The sequence below is a fragment of the Pan troglodytes genome, chromosome 12 (genome assembly GCF_028858775.2).
Source record: "Pan troglodytes isolate AG18354 chromosome 12, NHGRI_mPanTro3-v2.0_pri, whole genome shotgun sequence".
In the NCBI taxonomy this organism is placed as follows: domain Eukaryota; kingdom Metazoa; phylum Chordata; class Mammalia; order Primates; family Hominidae; genus Pan; species Pan troglodytes.
In genome coordinates this window covers 68,770,740-68,787,186 of record NC_072410.2, presented here as the reverse complement: position 1 = coordinate 68,787,186, position 16,447 = coordinate 68,770,740, and the positions used below count along the sequence as shown (strand labels likewise).

General features: G+C 39.0%; 1 protein-coding gene across 17 annotated transcripts in view; it reads right to left on the bottom strand.

The window, feature by feature from the left end:
* The window catches only part of PSME4 (proteasome activator subunit 4), a 110,357-nt gene that overhangs the window by 2,159 nt on the left and 91,751 nt on the right, over window positions 1-16,447 (bottom strand). For 6 of the 17 annotated variants that reach the window (XM_016948509.3, XM_016948516.3, XM_016948513.3 and 3 more), the window contains 6 exons: window positions 13,274-13,402; window positions 11,986-12,141; window positions 6,991-7,165; window positions 4,478-4,611; window positions 3,816-3,954; window positions 1,786-3,304 (listed from right to left, as the gene is read on the bottom strand). In XM_016948509.3, the coding sequence (XP_016803998.1) occupies window positions 3,820-3,954; window positions 4,478-4,611; window positions 6,991-7,165; window positions 11,986-12,141; window positions 13,274-13,402 (729 nt within the window). In that variant the 3' untranslated portion in view covers window positions 1,786-3,304; window positions 3,816-3,819. Of the gene's footprint in view, window positions 1-1,785; window positions 3,305-3,815; window positions 4,073-4,477; window positions 4,612-6,990; window positions 7,166-11,985; window positions 12,142-13,273; window positions 13,403-16,447 lie in introns of those variants that run through there. The other 11 variants (XR_001715772.4, XM_003309012.5, XM_016948511.3 and 8 more) reach the window with 9 other exon arrangements.

Sequence of the window (16,447 nt, the reverse complement as noted above, 5' to 3'; positions counted from 1 at the left end):
TTTCTTCTATTTTTTGTAGAAATAGGGTCTATGTTGCCCAGGCTGGTCTCAAACTCTTGGGCTCAAGCAATCCTAAAGTGCTGGGATTACAGATGTGAGCCACTGCGCCTGGCCAAAAGTTAATTTTTTAATAAAACAAAATTGCTCTTTAGTCTTTCTGGCCACACTCCTAATTACCAAAAGTGGCCTGCGGCTTAAAGGGCTTGGTAATGACAAGTATTTCAAATATTTGAAAACAGCTTTATCATATATTTGCACCTAAACTTTCATTTACATTAATAGGTGAGTAAATTTTCCTCCTAAATTTTGAAGGACAATCTGCAGTCTTTGCTTTCTAAAGGATCCATTCAGAAACTAAATATTTATTTGACCTTATAAAAAGGTAAATAGGCTTTTTCTTCTCCTCACTTCTCATCCACCCTCAGAGAGTGGCCCATGCTGTCTTCCATGCCCAGTCAACAGTGACTTCCAAACACAGGTCAGCCTCTCCCCTCCTCCTCTAGTAAATCTTGTTACCACCCTTAACACAGTTCCTGCTGTCCTCATGCTTTTTAACACACCATATACATGTTAAGAACTATCTTAGACCATACAAGCCATGCAACTCTTTTCTCCACCCCCTTCTCCTTTTCCCTCCTGGTAAAAAATTTCATTTTTCCTATTGGTAAACAATTAATTCATAGGACAATGTCACTAGGGAAATATCAAAGTAATAAGCGACTTCCAAACCCAGAATCAGAATCACCTGGGAGCATGTTAGGCACTCAGATTAAGGTACACTCTTTTTAGGTCTGTGGTGGGATTCGTGTGGTTCTCAAACCTGGCTGAACAACTGAATCATCATAGAGCTTCTAATATTGTAATGCCTAAGCACCCCTGCCAGAGAAGTTTTCATTGAGGAACAGAGAGAGCACCCAGTATCTTACATCTTTGTTTAAAGTTCCCATTTAGGAACCATTGCTAAGGCAGTTTCATACAGCTTAATTAAAAAAAGCTGAAGTGGTCAACATACAATGTAAAGCCTCACTTCTCAACGTGTGGCCTCAGGACCAGGAATTGATATCATGAAGTGGGAACAATGAATTCCCTGTACATTTAAACAAAATCCCCTCATGATTCTTAGGCACATCAATTTAAGAACCAATCAATTAGGATCAGGCACGGTGGCTCACACCTGTAATCCTAGCACTTTGGGAGTCCGATGCAGGTGGACTGCCTGAGCTCAGGAGTTTGACCCCAGCCTGGGCAACATGGTGAAACTGTCTCTACTAAAATACAAAAATCATCCGGGCGTGGTGGTGCATGCCTATAGTCCCAGCTATTCTGGAGGCTAAGGCATGAGCATTCCTCATGGGAACATGGGAGGTAGAGGTTGCAGTAAGCCAAGATTGTGCCATTGCACTCCAGCCTGGATGACAGAGCAAAACTCTGTCTCCCACACCTCCACACAAAAACAATCAATCACGTAGGTCAGTGCTAGGTGAACTTTCTGTGATGATGGAAAAGTTCATCGATATTATTCAGTGTGGTAACCACTAGCCACATGTAGCTCAAGAGTGTTTAAAATATGCCAGTGAGACTGAGGGAATACATTTTTTATTTAATTAAATATAAACAGTCAGATATGGCTAGTAGCTACTGTATTGTACAGGGCAGATCCAGATAATTTATACTGGTCAGAGGACATACATTTACAGATACAAATCTATGGCTGCAAAAGGAAATCCACAGGAGTCACTGCCTACAGAACCGTCTTCTCCTCTTAATGAAGACAAAAGCCAGGTGTTAAAAAGAATCCATTTATTGGGTTTTAAACTAGTTACACAACTGAAATCAGTTTGGCACTACTTTATACAGGGATTACGCCTGTGTATGCCGACACTTAAATACTGTACCAGGACCACTGCTGTGCTTAGGTCTGTATTCAGTCATTCAGCATGTAGATACTAAAAATATACTGTAGTGTTCCTTTAAGGAAGACTGTACAGGGTGTGTTGCAAGATGACATTCACCAATTTGTGAATATTTCAACCCAGAAGATACCTTTCACTCTATAAACTTGTCATAGGCAAACATGTGGTGTTAGCATTGAGAGATGCACACAAAAATGTTACATAAAAGTTCAGACATTCTAATGATAAGTGAACTGAAAAAAAAAAAGAAAAACCCCACATCTCAGTTTTTGTAACAAGGAAAGATAAAGAAAATAATTTAAAAACACAAAAAATGGCATTCAGTGGGTACAAAAGCCCAAAATCACTATAATAAAGAACTACATGTGAATCTTTACAAATTACACAATGATGTTGTGTAAAAGGTTGCATCTGTACAAAGTCTTGCGAATGCTATCTCTACAGTTTATACACTCTTTTACATTTATATAACATATTAAACAAATCAATTAAATATTAAGCCTTATTAGTCTCTCAACGATTCTGCAGGCAAAATAAAAAGGGAGAGAGAGAGAATAAAATAAAGAAAAAAATTACAAAATTTCCACAAACACAGCAGTCTTCCATTTAGGTGAAGTATAATAATTTTCAGAGGGTCAAAAAATAGTTGTAAAGAATACAGGGAAAAAACAGCCAGTCAGGGTTTTTATTGTTGTTGCTGTTTATTTTTAAAATCACACATTGAATACACACAACAATCAGATTTCTTCACCAAACCCCCAATTTTTTAGCAACTGGCTCTATTCAGCACCAAAAACTCCAGTCTGTGGGAAGTGCACAGACACAGACTTCACTTCTGTGTCTTGGTCGAGCAATCCATCAGGTCATTGGTTAGGTTCAGGACTTGCCCTCTTTTCCTTCCCTCTTCATGGCTCTCCAGACCCAAGGTTCTCAAGGCTTCAGATTTATGGCCCACAGCCCCTATTACCATCTAAATCCAGCAGCCATTTGGGAAGAATTCAAAATAATTTGAGATGAATGAAATGACAGGACCTGTATTACAGATGGGTATTCTCCATTCCAAGTAAACTGTTTCTTAATGAGTTCTGAGACTCTGGTCTTGGATGCCATGATCATACTGGGTAATTATTTCTAGTCTGAGACTTTGTGACTTTGTCAGATGCCTCAAAAAAAAAAAGTGATCAGTATTCTGGAAACACTTCCGGACAAGTTGGGAAATCAAATGGCAACTGAGAAGCTGTGGAATGCAGACTAACGAGATCTAACATAGAAACCACCAAAATGATGAGAGCTCAGCAGAGGCAGTTTTAAAACTTGCAGAGAGCCACCACAGATGGTACCTGAGGGTGTGGAATTTTTGATGAAAAGAGCCTGAAGTGAGGACTAGTCATCTGTATCAGGGAGGAAAAAATTTCAATTAGGTAACAAGACATCCAACTCTAAAAGCCTAATAAATGAAATTTTTATTCTTCCTATTCCAGTAGAAAGGCTTCTGGGTACTCCCTCTTTAACAGAATGGGTGTAAGAATCCAAATCAAGTTCTCACAACTTTTAGAACCCAGAGTCCTCAGGGCCACACAAAATGTCCCAGCCCCACCCAGGAGGCAACCAAGAATAAGATTTATTTTCCTTTATCTAACTATTCCCAGGCTGACACCACTCATTTACAAAGGTCCAAAAGCAGTCACACATTTTCTCTGCTTTAAACCTAAAGCAAGGAGGCACAGCAAAATTCTCATTTCCAATGGCCATAGCAAAAGCCATGTTTAAAAACAAACAATCCCCGCCATCCAACTTTATCTAAACACTGACATCTAAGAGTGTCAGCAAAAAGAAAAAAAACAATAAATATCTAGTTCTCAGTCACCAAACCAATGTAAATTCAGAACTTTGCTGACTTACCTTTCTATGCATAATAGCATGGTGACACAAGAAGATCGGTGAGAACAAGCAGTTGGTCATCAGTGAATTGCTGTTTGTGTTCCTGCCAGTTGTCATGGTGAGTCCTTCGGAAATTGGATAAGGTTTTTTTTACAGTCATCTGTAAAGTAGACGACCCACATACGTTTTAACTTCTCTGGACAACCAGGATCATATGTAGGATACTTTTAGTTAAATTACTGTCCCTCTAGACTTCAGATCTCACACAATACCAAGTTCTACAAAACCAAAAAGCCAATGAGAAGGACAAAGTGAATGGTCTTTTGAGTTACTAAAAATGCCATCATAATTTCCTATTTAATATTAGCTTCCAGTAAAATACTTTGCAGTGCTAGAAAAATAGAAACATAAAATTTATCACAACAATATTGACAGTACTTTACTTCCATTGGACTGGGAGGGATAGAAGCTACAATAATTTCCACACTACCAAAAGATCTCAAATATCCATGGCAGCAAGGTCTCTGTAATTTTTTAATAATTACTGGTGAGCAGACAAAGCCCTGGCAGAGGTAGTAGCTTTATGAAAGCAGTTAGTTCAGAGTGTATAGGAAATTATTATTATGGTTTCTTACAAAACATCACTGATAATACACGTACAAACTAATAAGGAAGAACTGTACCTCAATAGGCTGAGGATCATTTAGATGTGCACTGAGATTCATGAGGAGCTGGGGCATCCAGGTGGGAACATCGTAAGGACTAGAAAGAACACATGCACCAAGTCCTAGCACCCCAGCATGGCGTTTGACCAACTCTGCAAAGAGAACAGCAACATTTGTGCAAATATATATATGTCTCTAATGCACTTGTTACAGTGAGATAAAATTAGTTTTCAATTGTGTTGTTTTCAATATGTGAATTTCTGCATTTAAAATGAATCTACATGTAAACACATCAAATACTTGATTTTGAGGCTAAACTAAAAATAATTCTGTATTTAAGAATTTGTCAGCTGGGCACAGTGGCTCATACCTGTAATCCCAGCACTTTGGGAGGCCAAGGTAGGAGGATCACTTGAGGCCAGGAATTTGAGACCAGCCAGGGCAATAAAGTGAGAACCTGTCTCTCCAAAAATAATTTTTAAAAATCAGCTGGTGGCCAGGCATGGTGGTTCATGCCTATAATCCCAGCACATTGAGAGACCAGGGCGGGTGGATCACCTGAGGTCAGTCAGGAGTTCAAGAACACATTGGCCAACGTGGCGAAACCCTGTCTCTGCTAAAAATACAAAAATTAGCTGCGTGTGATGGCATGTGAAGTCACAGATACCCAGAAGCTGAGGCATGAGAATCATTTGACCAGGGAAGCAGAGGTTGCAGTGAGCCAAGATCGCACCACTGTACTCCAGCCTGGGATACAGAGTGAGGCTCCGTCTCAAGGAAAAAAAAAAAAAAAAAAAAAAGCTGGGCATGGCAGTGCATGCCTGTGGTTCCAGCTAGACAAGAGGCTGAGGCAGGAGGATCGCTTGAGCCTGGGAGGTCAAGGCTGCAGTGAGCCATATTCAAAACCACTGCACTCCAAGGAGGGCGATAGAGGAAGACTTTACCTCAAAAAAAAAAAAAAAAAGGAATTTTCAAGACTTCCATAGTTGCTTATCAATGACAGCATAATTGTACCTAGGCCAGTACAATCCCTGATTCTAAAACAATCTCCAATCAAAATTAGCGTGTTTTTTTTTTTCTGGATGTGACGCCCCTACCCAGAATACATCAATTCATTAGTAAACACATCATGTATGAAGAATGTCTATTTCTTAAAACAGAGAATTGCAGCATGTCTGTATTCTAAAGGGTCTCTATTCTTTCTGTAGTGGTGTAAGTTAGTTCTGTAGTGGTGTAAGTGGTTTCAAATTCTCAGCTCCTCAATAAAGGTGTGTGTATTCACATGTTGTAAAGCATATTACATTTGTATTTGTGACACATGGAAAATAGGGAGTTGAAGGTAAGGAAAAGAGAATTTGGACTGGTCAAAATTGTAAACAATATCATTTGGTGTAACAAAAGACCTAAAAATACTTTGGTGCTTTATCATTAAAAAAACAGAGTTCTCAGGCCGGGCACTGTGGCTCACGTCTGTAATCCCAGTATTCTAGAAGGCCCAGGTGGGTGGATCACTTGAGGTCAGGAGTTCAAGACCAGCCTGATCAACATGGTGAAACTCTACTAAAAATACAAAAAATTAGCCAGGTGTAGTAGCGCGCGACTGCAATCCTAGCTACTCGGCTAACAGAGGCATGAGAATCGCCTGAACCCAGGAGGTGGAGGTTGCAGGGGGCTGAGATCATGCCACTGCACTCCAGCCTGGGTGACAGTGGAAGATCCTGTTTCCAAAAAGTATATATTATGAAATATATTTATAATATATATATAATATATATACATACATATATATATCCCAAAAAGCAAAGATACTAGAATGTACATTGATATTTTATTGGATTCTGTTACTAGGTAACTTTATGACATAATTAAGACACTAATCAGCAGTAAAAGCTTTATATTCTAAGCACTTCCTCTGAATTCAATAAAATTCCTACTTACTATTAATCTTTTTATGTATTTTCTATTATGATTACAGTTAACATGGCAGGATGCATCTTTGTAATCACATTTACATTTCTTTTTAAACATGACATAGTAGTCAGATCTTATTCTCGTGTTTATCTTGTGTCTATATTCAATTAGATTGGAAGCTCCTGCAATGACTCCGCACCCCCTCACCAAAGGACTAATGAAGGACCGAATAATCCCCTCTCCAAATAAAAAACAAGGCTTGCTTTAGTTTTTTCTGTTAGTACATCTACATTTAAGTTCTAAATTCCTAAACAGGTTTTTCAGACCCTCCAAAATAACTAATTCTGAATATCTCTTTTTTATGAAGCTATTCTGGGTGGAGGGTAGACTGAATACAATAGTTGTTAGGTAGCAGTTCTACAGGTTCCTTTCTACCTACCTCAATTTTAGCTTTTCTACATTCCAAGTCCTGCTTTCTATATGCAAAACTCCTCAAAAGTAGGGAAAACTTTTCCCAATACCTAGCATAGACCTAGGCACATACATACAAGTTATTCAATAAATATGAGTAAGCCTGGTTAACCCTCATTAATTCCCAATAGGATACAGGTGTTTCCTACCAGCAATGTTACCTGCAGAAGGAATGGTATCTCCTACAGAACCAGGGTCTCGCTTTCTTTTCTTAGGTAGTTTTGTTTTGCAAAGTTGCTCAAAATGAATCTGCATAGGACTGTCCATGGTAAGAAAGTTACACTGTAGCAGACCGCTTAAGGTAGTAGCAGCCATTTCTCGAACCTGTAGATATAATAATTTCTATTAGGACTGACATTCTAAGTCTGAGGGAATAATGGAGGATAGGGGGTAGTGTGGGAACTGGGGTGAAGACCTTCCCTGAAATTGCATGCAAATTTTGTGTATGCTCTTTGGCAGTTTCTTAATAGAGATTTCAGCAGACTCTCAAAGAGTTTGTGGCCTCATAATGGATAAAAACTACATTAGGGTTATGAGCATAAACTTTTATCTCTTTTAGCAAAATTAAATTTCTCCATAAATTATTTTCCCTACTGATAGCTCTCATCAGGGCTATAACTGTAAAAGCAGTGCCAGAACCTGACATTAAGATCAAGTTTTTCCAGACTCTACATCTCTGAAGGCCACTGCTATAGCTATTTTTGTTAGTAACAAAGACACAGACCAACCTAATTTCTGTAATTGGCATACATCATGGAGACTTACATCCTATGTGATTCTTATGAATTTCACAGGCTGCTGTCAGATCACAAACACAGTTTACAAAAGTACTAAATGAAGCGTGTACACAGTCCATTTCAAATTGGAATGGTAACTCAACTTTTGGGAAAACAAAAAAGCAGTAAAAAGACATTGTTTCACATATAAATCACAAACATTTGTTTAATATTCATAATACACAATGATAATTTTAAAAAACAGATGTTTTGCTCTGTTGTATTCCTTCAAAAGGTTTCTCATAATTTTATCATCGTCTGTCGAGTACATAACATGTTCTTTGCTGCGTTCATTACACTAGCATATGAAATACATCATAAAATGTTTTACTGGTTGCACTATTTCCTATAAAGCTTATATGCCACAATTTCTTTTCTTTTCTTTCTTTTTTTTTTTTTTTTGAGATGGAGTCTCGCTCTGTCGCCCAGGCTGGAGTGCAGTGGCACAGTCTCGGCTCACTGCAAGCTCTGCCTCTTGGGTTCATGCCATTCTCCTGCCTCATCCTCCCAAGTAGCTGGGACTACAGGCACCTGACACCATGGCTAATTTTTTTTTTTTTTTTTTTTTTGTATTTTTAGTAGAGATGGGGTTTCACCGTGTTAGCCAGGATGGTCTTGATCTTCTGACCTCGTGATCCGCCCACGTCAGCCTCCCAAAGTGCTGCGATTATAGGCATGAGCTACCGCACCCAGCCGCCAAAATTTATTTTCATAAATACTGACTTGATTGCTTTCATATTCTCAGTACTATGCTATATTCTTAATTTGTGTAACTTTTCATATTACAGTATATATTTTCAATATACTCCATTTTTATTTTTTTATTTTTTGTAGACACGGGTCTCACTTTTTTTTTTGTTGCCCAGGCTGATCTCCAACTCCTGGGCTCAAGCAATCCTCCTGCCTTGGCCTCCCAAAGTGCTGGGATTACAGGCGTAAGCCTCTGTGCCCAGCCTGCAGTATATTTTCTTAGAATAGATTACAAAAATTGGGATTAGTAAGTTTAAAGATATAAACAATTTTACAGCTAATTTTATGGCTATTAGTTGCTTTTCAAAAAAGCTAGTGCTAACATATAATGACACAAAACTTAAATGTGAACTACCAGTTATACCTTACACTGCTTTTCATCACTACACATTTTTGTTTTGTGAAGGGAGGAAAACACTAAATTAGGAGTAGCTAAAAATGCCTCACTGTTTCAAGTTTGCATTTTCCTGGTCATTGGGAGGTGTGACTTTTCACTGCTTATAGCAAGTAGTGTCTTTATCTGTATACTTTTTTTTTTTTTTTGAGATGGAGTCTCGCTCTGGCACCAGGATGGAGTGCAGTGGCACGATCTTGGCTCACTGCAAGCTCCACATCCTGGGTTGATGCCATTCTCTTGCCTCAGCCTCCCAAGTAGCTGGGACTACAGCTACAACCCGCTGCCACGCCTGGCTAATTTTTTTGTATTTTTAGTAGAGATGGGGTTTCACCATGTTAGCCAGGATGGTCTCGATCTCCTGACCTCGTGATCTGCCCACCTCGGCCTCCCAAAGTGCTGGGATTACAGGCATGAGCCACCACGCCCGGCTATCTGCATACATTATTACAATACCACCACCACTCTGAGTAGTCAGATCTGTGCATGTTTTGATGTGACGTCTATTAACTCAAAGGCTTAGAAAGTCATCTCTGCTCCTATTACGTTCCTATAAATAATATCCAAATCCACTTTCTCCTAATTTATTTTTTAAAGCCGGAGGTGGTGATTGGCAGGGCATGGTGGCTCACGCCTGTATCCTAGTACTTTGGGAGGCCCAGGCGGGTGGATCACCTGAGGTCAGGAGTTTGAGACCAGCCTGGCAACATGGTAAAACCCCGTCTCTACTAAAAATATAAAAATTAGCTGGGCGTGGTGGCAGGTGTCTGTAATCCCAGCTACTCAGGAGGCTGAAGCAGGAGAATCGCTTCAACCCAGGGGGCAGAGGTTGCAGTGAGCCGAGATCGCACCACTGCACTCCAGCCTGGGCAAAAAGAGTGAAACTCCCTCTCCAAAAAAAGGTGGGGCGGGGATGGTAAATCTCTTTATCAAAAATATACTGTAATATGAGATGTTTTAATTTATTTTTCTCTTACTTCAAATTGCTAACAAATGATCCCCAACACCTCCAACTGATTTATGCTCTTTTCCAGTGACAGGGTCTACTTCTGAGATATTTTACTCCAGGGTACATGTCTATAATTAACTAACTTTAAAAAGTGAGGAAAGAATATATTTAGCCTTCTCAGCTAAAAACATACTATTTTCCTCTATTTCTAAGAAGTTTCCTTTAAATACAGTAAGGTTTCTTTAAACAGTTCTCATTTAGATAACATTGTTTTTCCCCATACTATCAACGAACAGAATTTAGCGAATTATTACTGCTTTTTGGTTTTACATGTTGCTTTAAAAATATGATAGTTTTAATGATCATGGTTATGTTTATATAACAGCTATGTTTAAACCTCTATATGGAAGAAAATATAAAAATAATTTATAAGGCCAAGGCGGGTGGATTGCTTGGGCCCAGGAGTTTGAGACCAGCCTGGGCAGTATGGCAAAACCTTGCCTCTACAAAAACACAAAAAAAGTAATTCCGTGTGGTGGCAAATACCCATAGTCCCAGCTACTCAGGAGGCTGAGGTGGGAGGATCACTTGAGCTCAGGAGGCAGAGGCTGCAGTGAGCCATAATTGTGCCACTGCACTACAGCCTGGACAACAAAGCAAGACTCGGTCTCAAAAAAAAAAAAAAAAAAAAAAAAAGAAACCATAAAAATGTTCTAAAAGAAGCTCCTAAATGCAAGCAGTATAATAATTAAAGTTAGGAAACAATGACAAGGTCATTGTTTCCACTCCTTTAGGTTAGTTTTTAAAGAATATAATAAGAAATTAAAAAAAAAAATCACAGCTGTAAATATTTTAATTGAAGTCTCTTAAGAGTTGTTATAACCAGGCCAGGCGTGGTGGCTCACGACTGTAATCCCAGCACTTTGGGAAGCTGAGACAGGCAGATCACGAGGTCAGGAGATCGAGACCATCCTGGCTAACATGGTGAAACCCCATCTCTACTAAAAATACAAAAAATTAGCCAGGCATGGTGGTGGGCGCCTGTGGTCCCAGCTACTTGGGATGGCTGAGGCAGGAGAATGGCGTGAACCCAGGAGGCGGAGCTTGCAGTGAGCTGAGAGCGTGCCACTGCACTCCAGCCTGGGTAACAGCGAGACTCCGTCTCAAAAAAAAAAAAAAAAAAGAAAAAAAAAAACAATTGTTATAACCAGTCTGTGAGTACCACCGGGACTAGAAAATATCCACTCTCAGAATATAAGAAATATAAATAGACTCATTAGGGAGGTAGAGAAATTTCCATTCCTACTTTCCTGTGAGTAAAATCTATTTTCAATACTAATAAGTATATAAAATACTGTGAGTACTTTACTACAAGAAAAAACTATGAAGTCCATAAAATAAGCAAAATTTTCACCAAAAATTCCATTACATTTTCTTCCTTAATGCCAACTTAAAAAGTAGTATCTCATGCCATATTTACTGCCAACATGCTTCTTACATTTGGCTATATGGGATAATATATTATCTTTTTGTACAAACCATTAATGTAACCTCACCACAAAAGTTACCTTTTTCTACCAAAGAAAAACAAAAAAAGGACAGCAAACCTGTATTAAGTCTACTGGATAGCAGCGCCTATGTGTAGATTTTTAATCCCTTTGAAACTGCCATCATGCACATTCTCATGAGTTCCTTAAAAATCAGTAGGACTAGTGGGACAATTACAATTATCATCCCCAATTTCTCATGGTTAAGAAAACTTGGGTTCATGAGTATTATTTGCCCAACTGCAAAGAAGACAGAACGAAAACATGCCCAATTTTTCTTCCATTTGTATTATAAGGAATCATGATTAGGGTATCAAAATTACTCACATAGGGCTATGTTAAAATTAAAGTTATTTTTATTTAATTTTTTTGAGACAGGGTCTCACTCTGCTGCTCAGGATGAATGCAGTGGTACAATCACAGCTCACTGCAGGCTCAACCTCCAGGCTTAAGCGATCCTCCGACCTCGACCTCCTGAATAGCTGGGATCACAGGCGCACACCACCATGTCCAGCTAATTTTGGTACTTTTTGTAGAGACAGTCTTGCTACGTTGTCCAGGCTGGTCTCAAACTCCTGGCATCAAGTGATCTCACTGACTTCGTCTCTCAAAGAGTTGAGGTTATAAATATAAACAATTGCACCTGGCCGCAAATACTTATTAAAAAGGGAACCATGATGGTTTCTTTAAATTGACTGAATTTCCGTTTTCTATAACTTAAATTTTACCTCCAGTTGTTCGTCCTCCAAAAGACTTATAACCAGCCACCTGATATCTTTAACTGCATCTTCATTGTTTAGGAAAATAAAGAGGTTATAAAATACCATGGTCTGGAGGTAGGTCAGTACTGTGTATCGTGCATGCCAAGAACTGCTTCTTGCTGTCTGTGAATGACAAATAAATATAAACGATAAAGCAGTACTGACAAGAACATGAGATGACAGATAGTGACATTACACACAAACAATGTAATATTCTAATTTAACTCTATTTACACAGGTATAGTTAGGACAAGCTCATATTTCGTTATAAATAAAAGGTTGAATGAGGCTAGGCACAGTGACTCACGCCTGTAATCTCAGTACTTTGGGAGGATGAGTGAGGTGGGTGGATCACCTGAGGTCAGGAGTTTGAGATCAGCCTGGCCAACATGGTGAAACCCTGTCTCCACTACAAATACTAAAATTAGCTGGGTGTGGTGGCAGGCACCTGTAATCCCAGCTACTTGGGAAGCTGAGACAAGAGAATCGCATGAACCTAGGGGGCGGAGGTTGCAGTGAGCAGAATGGGGCCACTGCACTCCAGCCTGGGCAGCAGAGCGAACTCTGTCTCAAAAACAATAACAAAAAAACCCACACAAAGGTAAAAGTCAATTTCACAAGAGACAGTCATGATTAATGGCTCCTAACTCCTCTGAGGATGGCACATTATTTTACTTTTGGTAGCAACAGCAGGGTCTGGAAAGCAAATGATTAACAACTACTAAATTCTACTACAAAGAAATACAACTGTAGGTTGTTGAAAATATTTTCCAGTGTGGTTATCAAATTTAAAATGAAAGCTATGGGAAGACGTCCACTTCTATATAACATGTGTAATGTCTGGATAAAGCTGACCATACAGTATACCAACAATGCAGGCAGAAAATGTACAGTCAGTATAGGTCTCTCTAGAATAGACCAGGTAACAGAAGTGAGCAAAACAAAGGGGAACTGGTGGTAGAAAGGAACCACCATCCACCTTCCTCATAAGCACTTTTTATCCAAAGCACTTAATAATTAATTAGCTATCTGCATATTTTTGGCTTGACTGACTTGCCCAAACTCACAGAAGGCGGGGGCAGAGCCAGGCACAGAATCTAGGTCTGTTTCTTTGGTCAATATATATGTCTTCTCTTATACTAAAAGAAAATTCAAAACAAAAACCAGGCGCTGTGTGCACTGCAGCTGACTGAAATTCTTAGAATGGTAAACCAAAATCCTAATCAAAAGACATAAATATTATAAACACTCTTACTTGTTTTAGCACCTGAAGTACCAAAGGCACTTGATGAGGGTAAAGCAACCCCTGAGACATTAATGATAAACATAACTTTGCATCTCTTTTCAGTTCATCGTAGCTATTGTCATTTTCCACTGGGGCAATCTAAAAAACAATGTAAAAAGGACAAAAATGGAAAAATAATTGCCAATAAGTACAAAGGCATCCTACATGAGAGACAACACATCTTTAATTTAACAATTTTTATGGAAAATTTCAAACACATAAACTAGAGAATAGCATAATGAACCCCCATGGGCCAATCACCTCTTCAATAATGACAAACTCATAATCTTTTGTTTCATTTTTCCTCCCCTCTGACTCTCATTCCCCAGTGAAATTATTTGAAGCAAATCCCTGACTGTTTTATCCTAAATATTTTATTATGTTATTTCTAAAAGGTCCCTTAAAAAAGAATCATGTAATGGACATCATCACACATAAAACTTCGTTACAGTTGTAATATAAAATATGTGGCGGTACTCAGATTTCCCCAAGTACCACATTCATGTGTTATTACAACTGGTTTTTTGAAATCAGGTTTAAGGTAATGACCACATATTGTACTTACTTGGTATGTTTCATAAATCTCTTTCAATGCATATATTCCCCCCCACCCCCCCAACTATCTTAAAATCCCTTGCTCTCTATTTTTTTTCCTCAGGGAAAAAAAGCTGTGTCTATTGTTTTATAGTTTTCCCACTGTGGCCTTTGCTGATTGCATCCCTGCAGTGGTATTCCTTGGCCCCAGTAAGTCTTATAAATTGGCTATTAGATGTAAAGGTCTGACTTTATTGAAGTTTCACTTTTTTGGGCACAACATAAGTGGTGCTGTGTATTTCTTTCATTGATATTTAGTTTTGTCTTTCTGTGATAATCCATTATGAAAAGAGAGATTTGCGAAATGGTCATTCCTTCTTCGTTATTAGCTAGAATACTTATATATATATATATATATAAGCTTTCCCTCATTTGGAATAATGATTTCCCTTCTGTCCTCCAAAAGTAGATAAGAATTTTTAAAAGACTATCATTATGAATTCCAACAAATCTGATGGCTGTAGCCACTGTCATTCTTTTTTTTTTTTTTTTTTTTTTTTTTTTTTTTTTTGAGACAGGGTCTTGCGCTGTAGCCCAGGCTGGAGTGTAGTGGCACAACCATGGCTCACTGTAGCCTCAACTTTCTGGGGTCGGTGATCCTCCCACCTCAGCCTTCTGAGTAGCTGGGACCACAGGCACGCACCACCGTGTCCAGCTATTTTTTTTTTTTTAATGTATGGTAGAGACAGAATCTCACTGTGTTGCCCAGATTGGTCTCAAACTCCTGAGACTTGAGCAATCTTCCTGCGCTGGCCTCCCAAAGTGCTGAGATTACAGGCATGGGCCAGTGTACCCAGTATCCATATTTGTTTTAATGAAGAAATCAGGTTTGTCTGGTACCATACTTTGACTATGAATGTATGCTGTCTGATGCCTTAAATTCGTTTTAAATATTTGAAAAATATACCCTTGCACATTCAGTAGGGGAAAGCTTTAATAAAGTTTGCTAAGGGACTCTGGGGTGCTAAGTTGGAGGGATTCTCATGAGGCTGGCATGGATAACAGAGCAAGATCCTGCCTCTACACACACACACACACAAATTAGCTGGGCTTGGTGCCACATGTCTATAGTCCTTGGGAGGCTGAGGTGGGAAGATTGCTTGAGCCCAGGAGTTCAAGGTTACAGTGAGCTATGATCACAGCACTGCACTCTAGCCAGGGTGACAGAGTGATACCCTGTCTCTTAAAAAAAAAAAATAAAGTTTGCTAAGGGAAATTATTTCTATCAAATACTGGACAAACTATCATAGTGAATTAATACACTCAGCTTGAAACTGTTGTTAAAAAAAATTATTCTGACATTTGTTAAAATCGTTAAGGAAAAGTTTATTCAGTGACATCAGGGGTAGGAGGATTCCTCCTAAACCAACCTAACGGGATTCCTGCAAAAGGTAGAATAGGGTGATCAGATACCAAGGGTGGGGGATTCTTTCTAAACTAGATTAGAGACAGTCTTGCTAAAACTGGACCAAAGACAGACAGGCCAAAGACAGAGCCCAAGGATGAGATCTGGTCAGAAAGACGGCTCAGAGGAGCTGACTTAAGTTTGGTCAAAGAGAGCCTTTGTCATAACAAAGGCATGATTCAGTTCTTTTTTTGTTATGGGTATGCAAAGACATTTCATAATGCTGAGTTTTAAATATTTTACCTCAGTTAATATAATCCTTGGTATTTTAGAATAAAAATTATTTCTTTTTGCAAATTAAAACCATACTGAGTTATATGTTTCCACCTGTTCCACTGGGAAAAATTGGGATGTTTAATATCATACTGTAAAAGTGAGTCTCTGAGGAAATAACCAATAAAGAGGGGTGTGTAGGAGCGTCTAGCAAAAGCACATATTCATTTACTTTCTACTGGCTGTTGCAGGAAGTCAGGGACCCCAAACGGAGGGACCGGCTGAAGCCATGGCAGAAGAACATAAATTGTGAAGATTTCATGGACGTTTATTAGTTCCCCAAATTAATACTTTTATAATTTATTATGCCTGTCTTTACTGCAATCTCTGAACATAAATTGTGAAGACTTCATGGACACTTATCACTTCCCCAATCAATACTCTTGTGATTTCCTATGCCTGTCTTTACTTTAATCTCTTAATCCCATCATCTTCGTAAGCTGAGGATGAATGTCGCCTCAGGACCCTGTGATAATTGTGTTAATTGCACAAATTGTTTAAACAATATGAAATCTGGGCACCTTGAAAAAAGAACAGGATAACAGCAATGTTCAGACAACAAAGGAGATAACCTTAAACTCTGGCTGCCTGTGAGCCTGGTGGAACAGAGCCATATTTCTCTTCTTTCAAAAGCAAATAGGAGAAATATCGCTGAATTCTTTTTCTCAGCAAGTAACATCCCTGAGAAAGAGAATGTGTCCCTAAGGGGAGGCCTCTGAAATGGCCGCTTTGGGGACGACTGTCTTTTACAGTCATAGCTAAGGGAGGAAATAAGCCCCGGTCTCCCGTAGTGCTCCCAGGCTTATTAGGATGAGGAAATTCCTGCCTAATACATTTTGGTCAGACCAGTGGTCTGCTCTAAAACCCCATCT